Genomic DNA, 22257 nt, shown 5'->3' on the forward strand with positions numbered 1-22257 from the left:
AATCCAAAACTGTGAACTCAATCAGACAAAAAAAAAAGGATGAAATGTCAGGAAAGCATAAAGACATTGGATGTCAAAAGAAGATCATCTATTATAGAAAACTGCACATCAACATGTCATGTTTCTATGTTGGATTATCTACATACCATAAAAAAAAATGATCAACTCCAGGGATCTAATCATGCACAGAGCACTCCAAGTATAATAAAAAATGACCATACATATTTAGACCATACTGACACAGAGGAAGAGAGGAAACTCAATGGATAAACCTTCTGTCTTTTTTCTCGGTAGGATTTTTTGTTGTTAAAATATAATCTGGGCCTCTGAGTAGCTGTATTGATTGAGATAAAACAATGTGGTGTTTTAAGATTAGATTCCACTCTGATGATGCCACTGCTCTTACTTGGGAAGGATAGACAATTAACAGGGAGTATGATATAAGCAGGGCGCCTGGATGATTAAATAGCAACCGCAGTCCCTCTCGGATATAGTGGCAATCCTTTTTAAATCAGTACATTGCACAACTTTTTTAATAGTTGCACTTGTAATTTAATGCGACGTGTTTTTGATTTTGACAGTCATTGCTTCTTTAAGAGGGGAGTTGTTATGTGGCCGCGTGTTTTTGCTATAACACCATTGTTGAGTACGACCACATCTTTCATTTGACCATTTTATTGTATGATGGTTAGAACTTCTGTTAAAGGTAAATATTCTATTTTCTGATGCGTTTTAGTCTTGAATAAACAAAGAAGCATAAACAGCGCTGACAAAATTATTCTTTTTTAGCCACAAATTATAGTGCAAAACCAATCAACTTGCTGGGACGTACGGTAAATAGGGGAGAATAATTAAAAGGCAGTTTCTCTGAAATCTTAACAACTAGGTTCCTATTTTAAATGCACTGTAGATGCTAGTTGGTGATGATAACTTCCCTTGTTCCAGATACAGCCTGTAATTTCTATAAAGTTGCACAGAGAAAGGAGGGGTCTCTATCATGTAGTTACTGCAATGAATATAAACCTGGTGCTGGATGCTTTCCGTTCATGTTTAGTTGTAACTTCTAGAATTCTGGAGAGCCTATTGTAATCAAGTTAACATTACTGCCTGCAAGTATTATGAAAACTTAGTAATTCAAATTGCTTTAAAGAGGCAATCTAAGCATCACACACACACATATATTTATATATGTGTGTGTGTGATGCTTAGATTGCCTCTTTAAAGCAATTTGAATTACTAAGTTTTCATAATACTTGCAGGCAGTAATGTTAACTTAATTATATATATATATATATATAAAATATATATATATATATATAAAACGGAAATAGCCGTGTTGGTCCAGTTGCGAGATATTGCAGAATAAATGAGTTCTTCGGTGTTAGGTGATACCTTTTTTAATTTGGACTAACAATTTATGTCATAGGACAAGCTTTCGAGAGTTCTCCTCTCTTCCTCAGGTCGGCAATATTGATATACAAAGGTTTATATGACTTAGACAGGGATTGGAAGAAAACAAAAAGGAAGAATAAAGAATTCCAGGCACTGGAAGGGTGTTAAAACTGAGATAAGGAAGGTGAGAATTAGGAATGGGAGTGGGGGGAGCTGTACTTCCACAGCAGCACAGAGGGGGGAGTGGATTCTGGCAGGGGGGGTGGGGCGGAATGTATGGGATGGCACAATGGCAGGGAGGACCATTACAACAAATTACTGTATTGTAGTGTGTCCAAAACCCAAAACTACAAAAGGGTGCTAAACTGTCATTTGAATGGAACTAAAGATGTGCTAAAGCTTGGCACCCTTTTGTGGATCTGGGCATATAATACGCCAGGTCCTGTGTTACATCTGCAATGTTGTTGCTGTGTCTCAAGAGTGGGATGAGCCCCACAGTACTTCATATTAGAGCCACATTCTCTGACCACAACTCATACAAATGTGCTCATTATCTGCCTCCTCGGGAGGCCACACAATTAAAATGATACAGCATTCTTTTGTACGTGGTGAAGGAAATGACGGCTATTTTATAAGTGATCAAAAACAGATATGAGTGATATTCTGCAGGGCAGGAAGAGAGAGACCGGTATCTTATTAGTGTTCAAAAACTACTGGTGGGCATTTTCACTGGTGTTCTGTTTTTGTTGTATGTATGGGGAAAAAAACCTCAAAATAAGCAGGAACAATAATTGTAGATTTTCTTTTCCATTTGCGTACTCAAAAGTTTGCCCAATTGATAAAATAAAGCAATAAGCCTTTCTTGTGTTTTGGCTCAAATTTCACTCATTGGAAAAGTTCTGCTAATGGCATTTAGGGAAAATGTATTCATGTATATAGGGATGCTAATGCATCTACTGTAGATGAACTTCCAAGCCTGCGAAGTTCGGATTGCGAACCAGCAACTGAGCCCATCTTTATCAAACGTATTCGATTTTGGATATCTTAGACTAGAGTACGCATGTCTTACACATGAACAGGGATATCTTTATTATACCATTTTCTTGCTACTCTATCTTGCTAATGGAACCCCTACCAGGCTGCATTAAGTACATTGTGTACATCATATCACTGTCATCCAATTCATAAGATTTTTAATGTGACTATCAGATAATTCCCAGAGGTAAGTATTTGGAGCTCTGACCCCCAATGTGGGGTGTTATAATTAGTAGATTTCATTGTGATTCGGCACCACTCCTTAGAAAATACATTCTAGAACTAGAGAGAGTGCAGAGAAGAGCCACCACATTTATTAAGGGGATGGACAATCTAACTTATGAGGAGAGGCTAGCTAAATTAGATTTATTTACATTAGAAAAGAGGCGTCTAAGAGGGGATATGATAACTATATACAAATATATTCAGGGACAGTACAGGGAGCTTTCAAAAGAACTATTCATCCCAAGGGCAGTACAAAGGACTCGGGGGCATCCCTTTATGTTGGAGGAAAGGAGATTTCACTAGCAACAAAGGAAAGGGTTCTTTACAGTAAGAGCAGTTAAAATGTGGAATTCATGGAGACTGTGGTGGCAGATACAATAGATTTGTTCAAAAAAAGGTTGGACATCTTTTTAGAAAGGAAAGGTATACAGGGATATACCAAATAAGTATACATTGGAAGGATGTTGATCCAGGGATTAATCCGATTGCCAATTCTTGGAGTCAGGAAGGAATTAATTTTTCCCCTTATGAGATATCATTGGATGATATATCACTGGGGTTTTTTTTTTTTGCTGTCCTCTGGATCAATAAGTAGATATAGATTTAGGATAACGTATCTGTTGTCTAAATTTAGCATAGGTTGAAATTGATGGACGTACGTCTTTTTTCAACCTCATCTACTATGTAACTAAGTAACTTTTTCATGTTTCTGATGCTTTCCATTTTTAATCACAGGCATTGGAATCTACAATGAAGGATGTTCTTATATGTATCTGCCTCTTTGGCTTGGCCTTGGGTCTCCCTGTAAGTTGAACATTTCAATGATAACATTTATATTAAATAAGTATAGTTTTTTTTTATACTTTACTACTTGTAAGATATACACTCATGCCTTGTATAAAATAAATAAGCGTACATACTTATTATATAACCTATACAGGTTCCACATTCTCAGTCGGAAAGCTCAGAAAATGTTGAAGTAAGCCGCAAGCATTTCTTTAAGGAAACTAAACTAAATCTGTGTAGTAGTTTACGTGTTGTTAAATCAGTCTAAAGTAACAAAGTATTGTACTTTTAAACAATTAAAATATATGAAAAAAATTAGATGACTAGATTTTTAAAAATCGACATTTTTCTTTTTTATTATTAAATGCACAGTGCAGAGTATCTACAATGGTACAAACATTTTATTTTGATCATGTATGTCTGAAGACATTTACTGAAAATTACTTAATTGATTTTCTTTGTTGCTTACATTGATCAAATTCAGTTAATATTGCTTTTTAAGATATTTTTCTTAAAAAATAGTAATAAGAAAAAGTTGAGTTTCTATGCAAACAAATACATTCTTTCTAGATTATCTGGCAAGTCTTTTAACAATTGCTACTCTGAAAAGAGTAAGCTAATCTTTCCTCCAAATTACAATGACTTTCTTGTAATTTTATTGCAGATCGGATAATTTTTTTATGTAGCTTTGCTGGAGGCTGTGAAACATTTTAATGGAACAACAGAAAGCCTTTTCATACTGTATGTTTAATAGTGTCTGCATAACTTTCAAAACTCACAGGTCTTATCTTAAGATGTCAATGTGTCAAACGTGAGTTCAGAGCTTTCAAAACATCCCAGGGATCTCTTAATTCATTTACCAACATGGAGAAGACGTTTCAATAACACAGTATTTACATCTATGAAGAGCTCCGTTCTGGGTCCATTAAAAGTACCCCAGCTTTATACTGTACATTAGCAAACTTTCATTGCGCTAGAAAATGTAAATTGTTATTCATTTGCAGTATATGGGCATGTCATCTAAAACTCCAACATCAAAAAATGTATTGCGCTTTATTTAACTAATATTTAATGCCGTAAAATAATCTTCTTTTAATTTGTATTGGTATTTTTTAGGTAAACCGTCAATCATCATCACCATCATCATCATCATCATCATCATCATCAGAATCCAGCCTTCAGAGCTCAGAACAGCAGGTAGCTGAATATTATTTATACAGTGCTGTCTTCATCATTTTTTTAAGGAATTTTACATTTAATAGTTAATGTAATTAAATACTTTTTTTTTTTCTCCAATAGATTGCAATATTTAGAAACAAAAAAATGGTTTTATTTAGCACCATGAAAACAATGTATTGCTTATGAAAATCATCAGCTCGTAAATTCTTGAAATATACACATATAAACAATCCGTAGATATATACTTGGAAACTTGGACATTTCTACATATCTACAGATCGATCTGTTAATGTGAGTTCATGTACCCGTGAATTCTACCTTTATTACATTCAGGGAAACGATATTACATGTAATTAAATCTGTGTTAATATTTACAAACCAGCTGTTTCCTTTTTTTTTTTTTTATTTTAACAAATATTGCAGGATAAATCAAGTGAAGAATTTGCTGTTCAACAAAACGCAGATGTTGGCAGTGGTGAACATGAAGACAATGGTGACCAAGATTTTATTTCGGTTCCTATGGGTAGTGTAGACATTGAAGAGGAAATCTCTAATGGAAATGACAATGGTGAGCACAGCCTTACCACTCAAGTCCTCAGCAGGAGTAATGAGGAGCAAATCAATGGAGATGGGCTTGATTCAAACATAGATCAGGATTCTGATGAACATAAAGATGAAGATGGACATGATGAATTTGTTAGCAATGAAGACCAAAACAAATCTCCAGTGAGTATAAGCACTTTACTTGTTGCTGTCACATAAACCTGAGGTTATTTATTACAGTTTCCTACAGTAAGTGCAAAACCTGTGTAGTGCAATACCAGTCTTACCAAGAAAGCAAAGGCTATTGCATTCTCTCCCCCCCCCCCCCAGTTTGGCAGCCAAAAAATGCACAGCAGATAAACGCACCCCTCCTGCTCTGCAGTGCGAGCTTCCTCCTCCGATCTGTGACTGATCCAGGCTTCCTACGAGTTGTGCTTTCGCCATCACCTGCCACCAGCCCCCAAAATGTGCCACCCTAGGCTACCTAGTCAGGGCCGCCAACAGAAATCATGGGGCCCGGGACAAATGAAAGGAGCAGCCCCCCTCCCCGAACCCATAGCGCACCTACCACGAAAAAATATCTTCTAGCGCGCAACTTTTACTTAACTGTTTTCTTATTGTGATACAGAAAAAAACATTACAATGCAACATGTTTATTTTTATATTTTCAACAAAAGACAGGTGACTGCCTGCCTGGGTGGGTGAGTGGGTGGGTGGATGACAGTGACTGGGTGGGTGAATGACAGTGACTGGGTGGGTGAATGACAGTGGGTTGGGTGAATGACGGTGGGTGAATGATGGTGGGTTGGTGGTTGGGTGAATGAGAGTAGGTGGGTGGGTGAATGAGAGTGGGTGGGTGGGTGAATGACAGTGGGTGGGTGGGTGAATGACGGTTTGGATGAATGACAGTGGGTGGGTGGGTGAATGACAGTGGGTGGGTGGGTGAATGACGGTTGGTGGGTGAATGACAGTGGGTGGGTGGGTGAATGACAGTGGGTTGAATGACAGTGGGTGGGTGAATGACAGCAGGTGGGTGAATGACAGCGGGTGGGTGAATGACAGCGGGTGGGTAGGTGAATGACAGTGGATTGAATGACAGTGGGTGAGTGAATGACTGCGGGTGGGTGAATGACTGCGGGTGGGTGAATGACTGCGGGTGGGTTAATGACTGCGGGTGGGTGAATGACTGTGGGTGGGTGGGTGAATGACTGCGGGTGGGTGAATGACAGTGGGTGGGTGAATGACAGCGGGTGGATGGATGGGTGGGTGAATGACAGTTTGGGTGAATGACAGTGGGTTGATGGGTGAATGACAGTGGGTGCGTGGATGGGTGGATGGGTGGATGAATGACAGTGGGTGATTCGGTGAATGACAGTGGATGGGTGGGTGAATGACGGTGGGTGGGTGGGTGAATGACAGTGGGTAGGTGAATGACAGTGGGTGAATGACAGTGGGTGGGACAGTTAGACAGTGACTGGGTGGATGGGAGACAGTGACTGGGTGGGTGGGAGTCAGTGACTGGGTGGGTGGGAGACAGTGACTGGGTGGGTGAATGACAGTGGGTGGGTGAATGACAGTGACTGGGTGGGTGGGAGTCAGTGACTGGGTGGGTGAATGACAGTGGGTGGGTGAATGACAGTGACTGGGTGGGTGGAGACAGTGAACCCCTAGGTTTTTACCTCCCCTCCATTTTTACCACCCCCTCCCTGTTTTTACCACCACCCCACTAGTGTCAGTGCAGGGAGAACATGCAGCCGTAGCAGGAGCCTGTCCTCCTGCATTAGGGAGCATGGCAGCAGAGGTAAGCAGCCTGCTGTGCTCTCTGCTCTCAGCTTCCCGTGCTGCTCCGCTGCACCCCATAATGTGCCGCCCTGGACGACCACCTGTGTGGCCTAGTGTTTGCACTGGCACTGAGGACAATATGTTTCATTCAATTAGAATATTATGAAAACAAAACTCCACTGTTACATTTGGATGGCAACTTTAAAAACACTTGGCAAAGGCAGTTTTCTCTATATATTGTTTTGAATTGCTATAATAATGCCACAAGGTTTACTTTGCAAAGTTCTGCAGGCCCTACTGCCAATGTAAACAAAAGGGGTTTTCACTCAACTGTGTTAGCCCATGGTACTGTATCAAAAGATATCATAATACACGGCTAACAATGAATCATCTTATTCCATAACATATGATAATTTAATATAGGATTTCCTATGTGGTGGTAATCCCTCAGCAATGCTATCAAATGGCTGCAGGGCAAATCTTTTAGCGAGAGGTGACTAACACGGCTTTGTGGGATTCCTTAGTACCTTCAGATGTTGCCTGGGTAACCTTTCCCGTGGGAATGCCGGGTGGAACTCGACACATCATTTCCTGTCTTCCAGGGAACAAAGCTGTGTACAGCCAATAAGCTAAGGGCTCGATTATAGCAGCGCACTACAATGCGTGCGCGCGCACCTGTGAAGTCACATTTGCGACGTCGCAGAGCAACATGTGCACCAGCACATTCTTCTCCGCTTGCGACTGCAGGGGAGACAATGCAAGATACAGGTGGTGGGAGTAATTGACCCCCTTAGCGATGCTTCCATGAGGACAATCCAGATGATGTATACTTTAAGCTCAGTCTCTGTAATAAGTTCCCAATGACAGTATAATACAATTTTAAAGGCAATGTCCCACGGTGTCAGTAATCAACACTGAGATCACAAAGTGTATGATAATCCACAACGCTACTAGCAGGTTAACTAGCCCTAACTTGAGGGCAAACAATGTTAGCTCTGCATATGTGAAAGCATGATGAGAGTGAGTGTTTGTTGAATGAAAATGTACTCACTCCTTTCCGTGGGTGTCCTCGTGGTACTGTCAGCGTGCTCCTGCCGAAATGGAATAAATGTAGAAAAGGCTGTAGGCGGTGCAACTGCTCCGGGGATAAATAAGACTGGGCTGCTATATTCACGTACAAAAAATGCTTTATTGGCACATTAAAAGAAACAGCAAGGCAACAAAACCCCTCTAACGTGTTTCGCGCAATGTTTGCTCTTTATAAAAGAATTTTCAACATATTTAATGTGCCAATAAATAATTTTTTGTATGTGAGTATAGCAGCCCAGTCTTATTTATCCCCGTAGCAGTTGCACCGCCTACAGCCTTTTCTGCAGGGGAGGCAAGGCTGACATCTGCTTTTTGATTGGATGGCTGCGTCACGTGACGCGGCCGTCGCAACCAGAAAACAAATTTAGAAAATTCTTCAACTGTCACCCGCATTGCAGCAGCAAGCGGCGCGACAATCACGGTAGGTATATGCGCTTTGCTTGGAAGCATACTATTTGTTTTGGCGCCGCGTTGCGTCGCTCCGGCCGACGCCACGCACGTTTTTTTTGTATAATCACGGCTTAACATTGAGCTGCTGCTTCAGCTGCCCACTGCTTCCATCTTCCCCAGAGCCACAGGAAATGCTTTCCCCCCCTGTGGATTTGGGGAAGGTAACACTAGCTACATGTGGCCAAACCAAAAGTGTAACTGTACAGATGTAGCCCAACGTCATTTACCCGGAGCCATGGGGAAAAATAGCCACTTTCTATTGCTTCTGGGGAAACTGCAGCTGTGGCGGGAAGCTTTTCTCGTGGTCATCTTCCCCTGCAACCCCCAGTCATGGGGAGTGCTAGTGGGGCGACATCTGTACCATAGTTAAAAGTACCAGTATAATTCAATTCATATTTAATGTCTGATAACATTTTTCCTGAAAGTTTAAATTTGGTACAGGAACAAATAACATTAAAAAAATCCAAAACTACATGACTCATTTTGGGCTCATATTTCATATAGAAAACAAATACTGTATGTATCTACTACACACATGAGAAGTGGCATTTCATTGCAAAAAAGTATTTTTGTAAGATTGCCAAGATAAAAAAAAAATGTGATCATGATGAAATAAGGCCTTTATCGCTATAAAAATATTAATAACATTGTTCTTACCGAATTGTATATTTCAAGTGTAATGTCCTTTATACATTCTTACTTCCACTTCAGAACTAACATTTATCCCCTGATTTTTAAGCAATGCAGAAGTTATTTTCTCTCTTCTAGTACAATATAGTCTAGTGTATCACAATGATGCCTTCCAACTGCATTAAGAATATATTTTGGCATAAAACAACTTCCCAAGTTAAAAAGTAACTCTCAATTATTTAAACTGTATAGGAAATGGAACATGAACTCCTGAAGAGTGATGGCAGTGTCCACTCGGACAGCAGAGACACCGTTACGACCACAACAGAGTCAAGTGATGAAGGAGGTATCAGCATCAGGGAATCAAATCAAAAGGCTAAAGAACATGAAAGCATTACAGAAGCAAATATTTCTACAAGTGAACAGAATGAGGATTTGGATCAGGAGGATAATGAAAGTGGACATAATTTATTTAGTGAAGAGAGTCATCTAGAAAATGGTATTGAGGATGATCTTGCTGATTACGATGATGTAAGTCTTGATGATGTTGATGTTGGAATTGGTCACCATGCTGAAAAAAGTGATGAGGATGATGTTGATGAGGATGGGGATGATGCTAAAAATTTAGCAAACGCCCATACTAATGAGAAAACAAATGGAAATAACAGAAAAGTGGAGCACATGAGGGTAGATGATGAATATGAAGATGATACAGATGGCAAAGTGAGAGACAGCAGGGAAAGTCAGGAGGACTTTGATTGTGGCAATGACAGCAAAGGAAATGGTGATACTGATAACAGAGGTCAAAGTAACACCATCAGTCACAAGTATAGCTATGAATTTGATGATAAAGAAATGCAAAGTGATGATTCATATACATTAGTCAATACCAACAGTGATTCTAGCATTGATAGGGACATTACACTCAGCTCCTCAAATGAAAAAGAAGTGACTGGAACAAAAGACAAAAGAAAACATAACACTAACAAAAAGTCAAAAGGCCTTAAGATCAAAGTCAAGAAAATCTCAGATAGCAGTGATTTACATGAACATAGTAGCAAATCTGCTGAGGGCAAGCAATCATTAGAAAACAATCAGCAAAACAGTGATGGCAAATTAATAGTCCTGAATAGCAAATCAGAAGAGACTATAAAGATATCAAATGAAGACAGTCACTCAAAAGAAGGTAGCCAGTCAATGGAAGATGTCACTCAATCAAATGAAGATACCAGCCACTCAAATGAAGATGTCCACCAGTCAAAGGAACATATCAGCCAATCAGAGGAACAAGTCACTCAATCAAAAGAGAATACCAGCTACTCAAACGAAGATATCCACCAGTCAAAAGAGGATGGCACCCAATCAAGTGAGGATGTCAGTGAGTCAAAAGAAGATGCCAGCCGCTCAAAGGAAGATATCCACCAGTCAACGGAGGATGTCACCCAATCAAGGGAGGATGTTAGTGTGTCAAAAGAAGATGCCAGCCACTCAAAGGAAGATATCCACCAGTCAACGGAGGATGTCACCCAATCAAGGGAGGGTGTTAGTGTGTCAAAAGAAGATGCCAGCCACTCAAAAGAAGACATCCACCAGTCCAAGGAGGATGTCACCCAATCAAGGGAGGATGTTAGTGATTCAAAAGAAGATGCCAGCCACTCAAACGAAGATATCCACCAGTCCAAGGAGGATGTCACCCAATCAATGGAGGATGTCAGTAAGTCAACAGAAGATGCCAGTCAATCAATGCAAAGTGAAAGTCACTCAAAAGAAATCACTAGACTATCTAAGGAAAAGGAATCTATGAGTCAATCAAAAAAAGACAAACAATCAATAGAAATCAGCAAAAGTACATCGTTAGAAGTTGACATTAGCCTAAAACAGGATGATAGCAAGTCCATACAAGATAATAGTCAATCTAGAGAAGACAGCAGCAGTGAACCTAAGGAAGTTGATGACAGTAAGTATGATGAAGGCTCTAAGCAGATTGGTTCAAAAGAGAGTGACAGCAAATTAGACGAAGTAGACACTACATTGAAACAAGCAGGTAGCAGTGAGTCAATAGAAGTCAATAAATCTTATGAGATAAGGTCCATTGTGCTTAGAAACAATTCATCACATGACAGTAACTCGTCCAGCAAGTCATCAGAGTTCTCTAGTGTTTCCAAAGAAAAACCTGACGATATTTCTATTGAAGAGAGAAGTGAATCAACAGACAAAGAACACATGACTATAGAAGAGGATGAGAGCAGTTCTAAAGAGAGTGCAAGCAGTGAATCAAAACAGGAGAAGCAGAATCAATCCAGTGAGTCTCAAAGTTCAGAAGATATTAGCAGAGAATCGATAATCTCTGATATTGATATCCGAAGATTGATGTTTGATGGTTACCAACGTAAAGCCATTGGAAATGACAATGATTGCCAAGATGGATATTAGGCCAGCAATTATGTTACAAAAAAAATAGAAAATCACTGGTCATTACATAGTATACTCTAGTTGTCCCTATGATATTCTAATGATGACTATGAAAGGAATAAAAAATGTAAGCTTGTTGTGCCTAAGAAGTAACCAAGGCAATACCTCAAACTCGTTAATGTTATTGTTTTAAACTCTGATAGTATTTGAGTGGTCCCCAACAACCACTGAGCACTGAAAGGGTTCATGTGTTTTTTGTCAAAATAACTGTTTCAAAAAACTGCCTGCTTAAAATATTTTTACCATCATATTTTGCTAGATCTAATAGAAATAGAGATCCTCATTTGGTACTTTATTTTAAATGTCTCACAGGAGGTAAAATATGTACAGAAGGCATAATGCTTTCTGCATGGGATCGACTAGAATTAGGCCAGTATTCATAGTGGAAATTTTGCAAGAACATATGGAGTATGTCCATATTTCCCAGGTATCACTCTTTCAGGTATGTTCACATGTATCATTTGTTTCACCACTCTTAACTTGATCGCTCTCCCTCTCATCCCTCTCCACCAAAAAACCCAAATCACACACGTTATCAGGGAAGCAAAATTGCTGACTGAGATTTTTCATGCAATATTACTTATCAAACCAAGAAAAAGGTGCATGACAATGAAATATTTTATAATGTGCTTTGTTCTGCATAGATAATTCTTTATAATTTTGCATTGGCGACATCAGCGTATAATTAAAACCTTTTTTTTTTCCTTTTTTGTACCGTACCACTACTGTCACATTTACGCCAATCAACTAAGTATATGTCATTATTATTATTCTGGTGATGAAATACTTTAGACTATATCTTTCCCACAATACATTTCACACGTTGTACATGTGGGGGGGAATTTACATTTCAGTTCCTAATTGCAAGACGCCAAATTCATCTACAGTAATACAGTTCATACCCCTGCTCTTAATGCCACACTGGTTGTGATATTCCATAGCCTTATTTAATATCTTGCTGACATAGGTTAACATACAAATCTACCTCTTACAGGTATTTTTGGTTATTCTCCATCCCATATGTTCCCAAAATAACAGCAAAGAGAGATGTCTAATCATTATGTATTACATATTGCATGTTGCATCCATGTTGCTTAGGTTATTCATTTCCATCCTATAAGCTAAACCACTGAATGTAGTAAACATGCTACAAGTCAGAAATAGGCAACTTGAGACAACATTTCTCTATGTCCCATAACATTGCTGAAGCTTCTCATACAGTACGTCTGAAATGTTGATGTTCACTCATAACAGGTATTTCTAGAAGCCTTGAAGTAAACTTTGTTTTTCAAAAGGCATGACACTTTTAGCCTAATGGCTAACACTTTTATTGTTACACAAAGAAAAAATAATCCTGGACATGCCTCAACATACCTGCAGATGAAAAAAGGAACAAAGGGCACTGCGGATTTAAGCAAATTTAACTCATTTATTGAGCCAACACGACGTTTCGACCATAGTGGTCTTTTTCAAGTGACAATGGCATGATCATGCCATTGTCACTTGAAAAAGACCACTATGGTCGAAACGTCGTGTTGGCTCAATAAATGAGTTAAATTTGCTTAAATCCGCAGTGCCCTTTGTTCCTTTTTTCATCTGTCTAGGACTGAATGCAGGCTTTCGTGCAAACACTGGAGCACCGGTAATTGTATGTTTTTTCTATTTTGAGGTGTGCAGCATCACTCTATATTTTCTCAACATACCTGCAGGCATTTTCTAAACTACTGTACTCTGTGCATTTTAGTCATTAGAAAAAAGTCCCAGTGAAAAGTTCCTGCTTCCAATGTTAGAACACTATTCCAGAATGTACAGTAGCTGAAATTCCAGTCTGATGCTGTTACTATCCTCACCTGTGACATATTGTAGATCAATAAACAGCGAGCTTTAGAAAAGCATGGGAGGAAACACTGTAGGTGCCATGGACTCCCTGGTAAAGTGGCAATGCTTAAAATTATTTTATTTACATGTGAGTGGATAAGAATAGTACGTAGAAATTAGCTATGTTTTCATATAATATGTTTGCCTACAGTAAACCTACAGTAAAAGCTGATTTCCAGTGGGATTGTACTTTTAAGAAGATTCCGTTCAAAGCTCCCTAGTATTTCATTGAACAAAACACAAAAAATGGGGAAGTGGATCAAAAAATTACAGTGAGCAAATGCATAATCTCGAAGAATCCAATTCTCTGTTTTATATACTGAAGATCATTGCTGTTATGAATATATAATGTCAAAAATGTTTTTTTTACTCTGTATTGTATTGTATGTCTTTATTTGTATAGCGCCATTAATGTACATAGCGCTTACATGAAATGTTACCTTATTGTATAATACATTAATATGATATATTTTAATAAATATACAATTTTACTAAAAAAAGTTTCTTTCCTACATTATGAACATTTGATTTAAAAGCAATTTGAGTATTCATACCATTCTAATATGTATGTATGTATGTCTTTATTTATATAGCGTCATTAATGTACATAGTGCTTCACAGTAGTAATACACGTGACAATCATTTAAATAACAAATAATACAAATAACAGACCATGGGAATAAGTGCTTCAGACATAAAAGTAACATTTCGGGAGAGCAGTCCCTGCTCCGAAGAGCTTACAATCTAATTGGTAGGTAGGAAGAACGTACAGAGACAGTAGGAGGACATTCTGGTAAGTGCGTCTGCAGGGGGCGAAGATTTATGTATCATGTGTATAGTATTAGCCACTGTGCTACTCATATGCTTCTTTAAGCAAGTGTGTCTTAAGGTGGGTCTTAAAGGTGGCTAAAGATGGTGCTAGTCAGGTATTGAGGGGAAGAGCATTCCAGAGGTGTGGGGCAGTCAGTGAGCAAGGTTTAAGGCGGGAGAGGGCTTTAGCTACAAAGGGGGTAGAGAGAAGGCATCCTAGAGCAGAATGCAAGAGTCAGGATGGTGCATAGCGAGAAATTAGGGCTGAGATATTGGGAGGTGCAGAAGAGTGTAAAGTTTTAAAAGTGAGGAGGAGAATTGAGTGCAAGATATGGGATTTGAAAGGAAGCCAGAAAGTGATTTGAGTAGGGGAGACACCGAGAAAGATTTCGGAAAGAGTAGAGTGATTCTGGCGGCAGCGTTTAGGATAGATTGTAGGGGAGACAGGTGAGAGGCAGGAAGGCAGAACAGCAGGAGGTTACAGTAATCGAGACGGGGGAGAATGAGGGCCGGAGTCAGAGTTTTAGCAGTCGAGCAACAGAGGAAAGGGCGTAACTTTGTAATATTGTGGAGAAATAGCGACATGTTTTAGATACATTTTGAATGTGAGAGGAGAATGTGAGAGAGGAGTCGTGTGACACCTAGGCAGCGTGCTTGGACTATTGGGTGAATGATAGTACTTCCAACAGTAATGTGGAAGGAGGTAGTAGGGCCAGGTTTGGGAGGAAGTATGAGGAGCTCTGTTTTTGCCTTGTTATGTTTAAGTCGGCAGAGGGCCATCCAGGATGATATCGCAGAGAGACATTCAGAAACGTTGGTCTGTACAGCAGGTCTAAGGTCAGGGGTTGAAAAGTAAATTTGTGTGTCATCAGCATAGAGGTGATATTTAAACCCAAGAGATGTGATTAGGTCACCTAGAGAAAGTGTGTATAGAGAAAAGACAAGAGTTCCCAGGTCAGAGCCCTTGGGTACCCCCAAAAAGAGATCGATAGAGGAGGAGGTGTTAGCAGAAGAGACACTGAAAGTACGATGGGAGAGGTAAGAGGAGATCCAGGATAGAGCTTTGTTACGAATACCAAGAGAATGGAGAATGTGAAGGAGAAGAGGGTGGTTCATGGTGTCAAATGCTGCAGAGAGGTCAAGTAATATGATCAGCGTGTTATTACCTCTTCTTTGGCAGCATGGAGGTCATTAGTTATTTTAGTGAGGGCTGTTTCAGTGGAGTGAGCAGTGCGGAAGCCAGATTGTAGAGGGTCTAGGAGAGAATAAGTGTTGAGAAAATGGAGCAAGTGAGAGAATACAAGACGTTCAAGGAGTTTAGAGGCAAAAGGCAGGAGGGAGACGGGTCGATAGTTAGAAATAAAGGTAGGGTCAAGCTTGCTGTTTTTGAGTAATAGTATACTGTTGCATGTTTGAAGGAGGAGGGGAATGTACCAGAGTAGAGGGAGGAGTTAATTAAAAATGTGTGTGAGCGTTGGGATAATAGTAGGAGCAAGAGGTTTTAGGAGATGGGAGGGAATAGGTTCAAGAGGGCAAGTGGTTGAGGGAGATGAGTAGATCAGCAGTGACATATCCTCCTCTGAGACAGCAGAAAAAGAGTCAAGGAAGACAGGAGAGTTAGGAAGCGGTGTAGGATGGGAGGAGGAAACAGAGGGCATGTTCTGACTTATGGATTCCACCTTTTCCTTAAAATAGAGCAAAGTCTTGAGGTGAGATGAAGGAAGAAGAAGAGGCAGCTGAGGGTGGTTTGAGTAGAGTCAAAGACAGAGAAGAGTTGGCGTGGGTTAGACTTGTGAGTGTTGGTTAGTGAAGAAAAGTAGGTTTGTTAAGCCTGAGAGAGGGCAGAGTTGAAACAGGATAGCATCCATTTGTAGTGCAGGAAGTCTGCGAGTGTGAGATTTCTCCAAAGGCATTCAGAGGAATGAGTGGAGGAACGCAGCATGCTCGTGTGGGAATTTAACCAGGATCCGGGGTTAGAAGGGCGAGGACGGCAGAGAGAAAGCGGGCATGTAAATCAAGAGAGGAGGATAAGGCAGAGTTGTAGTTTCTGACCAGGGTGTCAGGGGCTGGAGCAAAACTGAGAGAGGAGCGGGAGGAGCATAAAGTGAAATCAAAAGCTAGTAGGTTAATAGAGCGCAGGTTTCTGCAGAAACGAAGGGTAGATGGAGATGGATTAGGGAAGTAGCGAGAGAGAGAGAAAATGAGATGAGGTGATGGTCAGAGAGAGGAAAGGAGAAATGGAGAAATCAGAGAGAGAAAAGTTTTTTCAGATCTTCTCTCCTCTCCCAGTCCATGTGGCGGTCATCTATCACCAGCCTACCACTACTCATCCCCCTTCTGCCTTTCTATCTCACTCTGAATCCTGGCTCTCTTTATTTCTCTCCTCAGACTCCTATATATTAGCACTCTCTCACTAATCTTGGATGATAAATGTAGAATTTAAAATATTTTATTGAGGTAACTATTAAAATAAAAGGGCTTAAGGCTCACAGCTATGTTAAAGCAGAAGATGCCCCAATTCTACAAAACCTGGGAACTATGGCCAGGCGCCGGGGCTCCTCCGCTCCTTCAGATCCTGGCCCTAGCTTGAACCCCAACGGGACAGATGGGAACGGAGATGACTGAACCACCACCTCCCACCAAACCCCCCCCACCCTTCTCTCTTTGTCTTTCCCATCTCTCCCCCTTTCTTTGTCTTACCTTTTACCTATCTCTAAAACAAAGAAAAAGGTTTATTGGATTGACTTGTACAACCCGCAGTCATATGCCTATGACTTCACTGCTAATTATATAATGCCATTATTTTCTGTATTTCTACTACAAGTCCCCAATAAAGGAAAAAGATTGTTTAAAAAATAAAATAAAAGGGCTTTAAAAACAAGCAATGCAGTGGCGCATTGGAAAACCACTAGGAGTGTTATGACCCCCAGGTGAGGAATAATTCCTTGATACAGTGTTGTGTAATAAAGCACTGTGCCTTGCTGTGTGGTACTGTACACCCAATTACCAAGGAATTGTAAGGTACAAATAGGGGGGATGTGAAATCATGAACCAAGGACAAAATGCAAGGGCTAGTCTGGGTGTACCAATGGTAAACGCTAACTCTGATATTCTAAAGAGCTGGTGGGTGATAGTTTAACCACCTATTATAGAGATGGAGATGGATCTATGTGATCCTATAATATAGAGTGGCTTTTTACACCCTTTATTTTAACAGTTCTCTCAATAAAATATTTTTAATTTTACATTTATCATTCAAGATTAGTGAGAGAGTGCTAATATATTGGGATTCTTTCTCCGTTTCAGTTGTTATAGCCTTCTTGCCTCATAAGCACCTCACATTCCCATCATTGTACAACATACTAAGCTGTAGCGGGGGTTCTCCCCTGTTTGTTTCTCCTCAGACTCCCCTGTTCTTCTCCTTGGGGACTTCAACTGCATTGATGGCCCCTCTCTCCCTTGGGCTTCCCGCTTTCTCTCTCAAACCTCTTCTTTTGGCCTTCAACAGTGAACTGCAGCCAGCATCCATAAGGATGGCCACTACTTATACCTGGTTTTCACTAAAAACGTTTCTCTCTCTGATTCCTCAATTTCCCCCCTTCCCCTGACCATCACCTCATCTCCTTTTCTCTCTCTCACTTCTCCCCTTCTCCATCTCCATCTGCCACTCATTTCTGCAGAAACCTGTGCTCTATTAACCTACTAGCCTTTGATTCCACTTTACGCTCCTCCCTTTGCTCCTTGAATTCTGCTCCAGACCCTAACAATGTGGTCAGGAACTACAACACTGCATTATCCCCCTCTCTTGAGCTACATGCCCCACTTTCTCTCTGCCATCCTCGCCCTTCTAACCCCAGACCCTGGCTAAATTCCTACACGTGCATGATGCGTTCCTCCATTCGTTCCTCTGAATGCCTCTGGAGGAAATCTCACACTCTCGCAGGCTTCCTTCACTACAAATTGATGCTATCCTGTTTCAACTCTGCCCTCTCTCAGGCTAAACAAAACAAATTTCTTCACTAATCAACACGAACAAGTCTAATCCATACCGACTCTTCTCTGTCTTTGACACTCTATTCAAACCACCCTCAGCTGCCTCTTCTTCTCCCTCCATCTCACCTCAGGACTTTGCTGACTATTTCAGGGAAAAAGTGGAATCCATACATCAGAACATCCCCTCTGTTTCCTCCTCCCATCCTACTATGCTTCCTAACTCTCCTCCTGCCTTCCTTGACTCTTTTTTTGCAGTCTCAGAGTAGGATGTGTCACTGCTGATCACCTCTTCTCCCTCTAGCGCTTGCCCTTTTGACCCCATTCTCTCCCGTCTCCTAAAACTTCTTGCTCCTACTATAATCCCAACGCTCACACACATTTTTAAATCCTCCCTCTACTCTGGTACCTTTCCCTCCTCCTTCAAACATGCAACAGTATACCATTACTCATAAACAGCAAGCTTGACCCTACCTGTCTTTCCAACTATCAACCTGTCTCCCTCCTGCCTTTTGTCTTTAAACTCCTAAATGTCTTGTATTCTCTCGCTTGCTCCATTTTCTCAACACCTATTCTCTCCTAGACCCTCTACAATCTGGCTTCCGCACTGCTCACTCCACTGAAACAGCCATTACTAAAATAACTAATGACCTACACTGGCGACACACTTTATTCGAGCTCGGCTAGTCCCACGAATTCGGGTATACCCGGGTGTATTGAGGTTTGTGACTGTTTTCTGCCCGAGTGCATTGAGGTATTTTCCAGGCAGGGATTGAAGCATTTTATTCCCGCTGGCTGCAATACTGCACAGTATATATATATATACTGCATTACAATTCATGAATTTATGCCATCTGGTAGACACGTGAAGCATTGCAGCCTATTAAATCCTAATCATTATCATTTAACAGATCAGCCGCCCGTCAGCCAGGCATGAACCCAGGCTGGGAAGGCAAACACAACGGGGCTTGTCAGAGGTGAGGAGCGGCGCATTCCAGGTATCTGCCAGGTACATACTGGGTATTTGCTCGAATAAAGTGTGTCGGTGCAGAACATGCTGCCAAAGACAGAGGTCATAACACTCTGCTCATATTACTCAACCTCTCTGCAGCATTTGTTACCATTGATCATCCTCTTCTCCTTCACATTCTTCATACTCTTGGTATTCTAACAAAGCTCTATCCTGGATCTCCTCTTACCTCTCCCATCGTACTTTCAGTGTCTCTTCTGCTAACACCTCCTCCTTCTCTATCGATCTTTCTGTGGGGGGTACCCCAGGGCTCTGTCCTGGGACCTCTCCTCTTTTCTCTGTATACACTTTCTCTAGGTGACATAATCACATCTCTTGGGCTTAAATATCACCTCTATGCTGATGACACACAGATTTACTTTTCAACCCGACTTTAGAACCTGCTGTACAGACCAAAGTTTCTGAATGTCTCTCTGCGATATCATCCTGGATGGCCCTCTGCTGATTTAAACTTAACATGGCAAAAACAGAACTCCTCATACTTCCTCCCAAACCTGGCCCTACATTACTGTTGGAAGTACTATCATTCACCCAGTAGCCCAAGCACGCTGCCTTGGGGTCTCACATTCTCCTCTCACATTCAAAACGTTTTAAAAACCTGTCGCTTTTTCCTCCACAATATTATATAGATATGCCCTTTCCTCTGTTGCTCGACTGCTAAAACTCTGACTCAGGCCCTCATTCTCTCTCGTCTCGATTACTGTAACCTCCTGCTATCTGGCCTACCTGCCTCTCACCTGCCTCCCCTGCAATCTATCTTAAAAGCTGCTGCCAGAATCACTATACTCTTTCCTAAATCTGACTCAGCATCTCCCCTGCTGAAATCACTCTCCTGGTTTCCTATCAAATCCCACATCTCACACTCAATTCTCCTCCTCACATTTATAGCTTCTGCCCCACCTTACATCTCCGCCCTAATTTCTCTCAATGCCCCATCCCGACCCTTGTGTTCTGCTCAAGGATGTCTTCTCTCTACCCCAATTGTATCTAATGTCCTTTCCCGCCTTAAACCTTTCTCACTGACTGCCCCACACCTCTGGAATGCCATTCCCGTCAATACCCGACTAGCACCCTCTCTATCCACCATTAAGACCCACCTTAAGACACTCTTGCTTAAAGAAGCATATGAATAGCAAAGTTGCTAATACTATACACATGGTGCATAAAGCCTGCCCCTTGCAGATGCACTTACCAGAATGCCCTCCTACTGTCTCTGTACGTTCTCCCCACCAATTAGATTGTAAGCTCTTCGGAGCAGGGACTACTCTTCCGAAATGTTACTTTTATGTCTGAAGCACTTATTCCCATGATCTGTTATTTGTATTATTTGTTATTTAAATAATTGTCACGTGTATTACTACTGTGACGCGCTATGTACATTAATGCATTATATAAATAAAGACTTTCATTACATCTGCACAATTCTCAAAGAAAACTCTTACAAGATGCTATTTAGGTGGTATCTGACCCCAGGCTGCACACTATGAGCAGGGATAGATCTCCCCTATGTTTCAGAGGCTGTGGGCAAACGGGATCCCTAACACACACTTGGTGGTTATACCCTGTAAGAGTTGTGTGCAGAGGTACATATAATGGAGACCGATTTGGGTGCAATTATTTCCTGTCTTTATTGAGCCTGTTCCTTTCTACAGGCAAAACATACAAAAACAACAAAATAACAAACCCCTATCCCTTTGTAAGGGCTAACACTTTCCCAGACGATATCTGCAGGACTGGAGGGATATTCCCATTACCAGGCAATCAAGCAACGTCTCAGGAAGTACCTCAAGCAGGTGGCCCTCCATGTCAGTCTCTGGCAGGTTCATTGGTCCTCTGTGTCCAGGAAATATACAGTAGGTGTCTGGGTGTCTTGATCTCAGCACAGCCTTTTTGCCCAAGACAGTGTCTGTGTGCAGGCTTCTCTGCTCTCCTTTTGTCAGCCCAAATGTGAGCTAAGGAATCTCTCTCCTGTTTCTCACTTCAGGCTTTTCTAAAAGTCCTAATCAGTCAGGTGGAGTCTGGTTGATTGCCTGTGTGCAATTAACCAGCACACTGCTGGATTTAGAGGCAGTTTCTCTCAAACAGTGATAAGCCCTGTTACATGCCCGATAATAGCACCACTATGGAAAAGATATTCACTTTGGTTGGTACGGTGTTGGGCAGGCCCCTTCCCCTGACCCCTGGTTTGCCTTGCTTTGTAGACCCCTACAGGGCCTGACAAAATGTGCTGGGAAACTTGCCTCACTTATCATTCCAGCAATGAGATGTTGCATTGCAACTGTGTGGAATAAGCAAGAGATTTCCGATATCAATTCAATTAAGCGTAGGGTGTGGTACATTCTCTCTATGAAAAAAATCATGGTATTCCTGAGGGAAACCCCTCCAAAATTCTCATCAGTATGGAAGCCATGGTTGATACCACGAAGATGGGGAGGAGATCTAATGTTGTGGGGTACAGTACATTAGAGGGAGAGCAGTAGCAAAGCATGTTTTGGCCATTGGTTCTTTATATGTCTTTGTGGAGCTGCAAGTGGGCTGATGTGTCCAAACATTACCTTATTTTCTTCAATATGGTTTTCTTTCCTTTAACGTATTATTTGTCTTTCCCCTCATACCTCATCCCTGCCCAATATGCTGTAAATCAAAAGTTATAATATGATGTACCCCTCTTCTTGTTTGTATCCCATGAAAAATACTAAATAACCAACACACGAGAAAAAAAAGAAAATTGTCATCTTTGAAAAATTCCTCTATGTTTGCAAATCTACAGGAATATATAAATTGAGGAATGCATGAAAAAGATATAAACTAGCTGATATACCTGACGTTGCCCAGGATTTAATTTTCCTGCTCCCCCTCTCTCTCCGCTCCTCCTCTCTCTCTCCGCTCCCCCTCTCTCTCTCTCCGCTCCCCCCTCTCTCCGCTCCCCCTCCTCTCTCTTCCCATTCCCCTCTCTCCCCCCTCTC

General features: G+C 41.0%; 1 protein-coding gene across 1 annotated transcript; it reads left to right on the plus strand.

Moving 5' to 3' along the window:
• Positions 1 to 3389: 3389 nt before the first annotated feature.
• On the plus strand, positions 3390 to 12976 carry LOC142471935 (uncharacterized). The gene is made up of 4 exons (XM_075578418.1): positions 3390 to 3456; positions 4555 to 4635; positions 5041 to 5343; positions 9364 to 12976. Exons 1-4 carry the CDS (start codon positions 3403 to 3405, stop codon positions 11542 to 11544), a joined length of 2619 nt encoding a protein of 872 aa, XP_075434533.1. The 5' UTR covers positions 3390 to 3402; the 3' UTR covers positions 11545 to 12976.
• Positions 12977 to 22257: the final 9281 nt, after the last annotated feature.

The sequence above is a fragment of the Ascaphus truei genome, chromosome 1 (genome assembly GCF_040206685.1).
Source record: "Ascaphus truei isolate aAscTru1 chromosome 1, aAscTru1.hap1, whole genome shotgun sequence".
Lineage (NCBI taxonomy): Eukaryota > Metazoa > Chordata > Amphibia > Anura > Ascaphidae > Ascaphus > Ascaphus truei.